This window comes from Papio anubis, unplaced genomic scaffold, assembly GCF_008728515.1.
Source record: "Papio anubis isolate 15944 unplaced genomic scaffold, Panubis1.0 scaffold918, whole genome shotgun sequence".
NCBI lineage: Eukaryota > Metazoa > Chordata > Mammalia > Primates > Cercopithecidae > Papio > Papio anubis.
The window spans coordinates 17218-19430 of NW_022169429.1; the positions used below are offsets into that span (position 1 = coordinate 17218).

The 2213-nt window shown below is 62.9% G+C and overlaps 1 protein-coding gene across 1 annotated transcript; it reads left to right on the plus strand.

Moving 5' to 3' along the window:
- Positions 1 to 416: 416 nt before the first annotated feature.
- EMD (emerin) lies at positions 417 to 2213 on the plus strand. Its single transcript, NM_001168800.1, has 6 exons — positions 417 to 498; positions 610 to 714; positions 872 to 949; positions 1164 to 1297; positions 1752 to 1801; positions 1886 to 2213. Exons 1-6 carry the CDS (start codon positions 417 to 419, stop codon positions 2211 to 2213), a joined length of 777 nt encoding a protein of 258 aa, NP_001162271.1.

A 2213-nucleotide genomic window follows, 5' to 3' on the forward strand; every position in this document is an offset into this window, starting at 1 on the left:
TGGGCCCCGCCCCCTCCATCACTAGCCAATTCCCGTGTTTGTGACATATGGGCTTGCGGCCCCGCCCGCTCCCACCGCGAGACCGGTTCCCACCACCCTGACTCCCGGGGGGGCCCGCCCTCTCTGCCGCTAGCCAATCCGTGAGTTGATGACGTTTGGGCTCGCGGCCCCAGCCTCCCAGCTCTCAGGGCCCGGCCGGTCTGTGCCGGCTACTCCCGCCGTTAGGTCCCGCCCCGCGCAGCGCGCGCAGCCTGCGGAGCCAGCGGCCGTGACGCGACAGCGATTCGGGTGTGACGCGAGTGCGGCCGCTCCCGATGCACTCGTGCCGCCCCCGCCGTGCTCCTAGGCAGCCGTTGCTCGGCCGGTTTTGGTAGGCCCGGGCCGCCGCCAGGCCTCCGCCCGAGCCCGCACCCGCCATGGACGACTACGCAGATCTTTCAAATACCGAGCTGACCGCCTTGCTGCGCCGGTACAACATCCCGCACGGGCCTGTAGTAGGTACGCGGCGGCGGGCGGGACCCCTTCCGGGCCCCCTCCTCGTGCTCCGCCCCGCGACCTCCCCGCGCCCCTTCCCCGGCCCGTGGCCCTGACCGCCCCGTGTCCGGCCAGGATCAACTCGTAGGCTTTACGAGCAGAAGATCTTCGAGTATGAGACCCAGAGGCGGCGGCTCTCGCCCCCCGGCTCGTCCGCTGCCTCCTCTTATCGCTTCTCTGGTGAGAGCCTCGCCTGTGGGGACGGCCTGGGACGCGGGGAGGATGAGGTAGCGAGGGTGTGGCAGGGGTGCCGGTCGAGAGTGGCACTGGGGAAAGGGGAGGGAAGTCTCGGGGTGGGGGGGGGGGCAAACAGTTCTGTCTCCTCCTTTCAATCCAGACTTGAATTCGACGTCAGGGGATTCAGATATGTATGATCTTCCCAAGAAAGAGGACGCCTTACTCTACCAGAGCAAGGGTAAGGCAGGGGTTGGGTGGGCACGCTGGCACCTTCACCCGACTGCGTCAGGGACCCCGCTCACAGGGAGGACCTGAGACCTCAGTCCCAACCACTCCAGCAGCCTTAGGAGGGAGAAACTGTCACAGGTCCCGAAATGGGATTCAGATTAGGGCCATCGGGCCAGGCGGGGCACACCGATGCCCCCTCTGCTACCGCTGCCCCCCTTCCCAAGGCTACAATGACGACTACTATGAAGAGAGCTACTTCACTACCAGGACTTATGGGGAGCCCGAGTCTGCGGGCCCGTCCAGGGGCTTCCGCCAGTCTGTGACTTCACTCCCAGATGCTGATACTTTCCACCACCAGGTGAGCTGGCTGGCAGGCGTACTGTACTTGGGTACAACCTAGGGGATCGCGGCTGTGTTTGCATAAATCCAGGGGGCCACTGGGTACAAATGGTGGCCCTTGGGCCTCTGGGGAGACTTTGGCTCAGGAGACACCTGTTTGGTCAGGGTCCTACTTTGGGGAGCCCTCAGAACTATGTGACTAGAGCACATAGGATGTGTCCTGCACCCTGGTCTGGGATCTAGGCTCCAGCTCTTCCTGAGAGTCCTGGGGGCAAAAGGGGATGCTGGGGCATGAGCACAAGTAGCAAGGCCCCATGGGTAAAAGGCCGAACACCCAGAATCATTCAGGAGGGTGTGGGTCCCTGGCCTCTAACCAAAGGTCAGAGGGGACCTGCTGGGGAAATTTGAGACGGACGTGACAGGGCCATTGTGGCCCTGCCAGCCAGTTCCCTCACCTTGACTCTCTTCTACAGGTGCGTGATGACGACCTTTTGTCGTCTTCTGAAGAGGAGTGCAAGGATAGGTATGTATGTATGGGGAAGGCCAGGGACAGGGGCTGGTTCTGGACCCAGGCTCCTGGCCCACCTGCTCCCCTCTTTTGCCTCAGGGAACGCCCCATGTACGGCCGGGACAGTGCCTACCAGAGCATCGCGCACTACCGCCCTGTTTCAGCCTCCAGGAGCTCCCTGGACCTGTCCTATTATCCTACTTCCTCCTCCACCTCTTCTATGTCCTCCTCATCATCTTCCTCTTCATGGCTCACCCGCCGTGCCATCCGGCCTGAAAACCATGCTCCTGGGGCTGGGCTGGGCCAGGATCACCAGGTCCCGCTCTGGGGCCAGCTGCTGCTTTTCCTGGTCTTTGTGATCGTCCTCTTTTTCATTTACTACTTCATGCAGGCTGAGGAAGGCAACCCTTTCCAGAGGGAGCCATGA

Coding starts and splice junctions, on each gene's coding strand:
- EMD (NM_001168800.1), top strand. CDS start 417: ATGGACGACTACGCAGATCTTTCAAATACCGAGCTGACCGCCTTGCTG. Junction 499..609: donor CCCGCACGGGCCTGTAGTAG/GTACGCGGCGGC, acceptor GTGTCCGGCCAG/GATCAACTCGTAGGCTTTAC. Junction 1,298..1,751: donor CTGATACTTTCCACCACCAG/GTGAGCTGGCTG, acceptor TCTCTTCTACAG/GTGCGTGATGACGACCTTTT.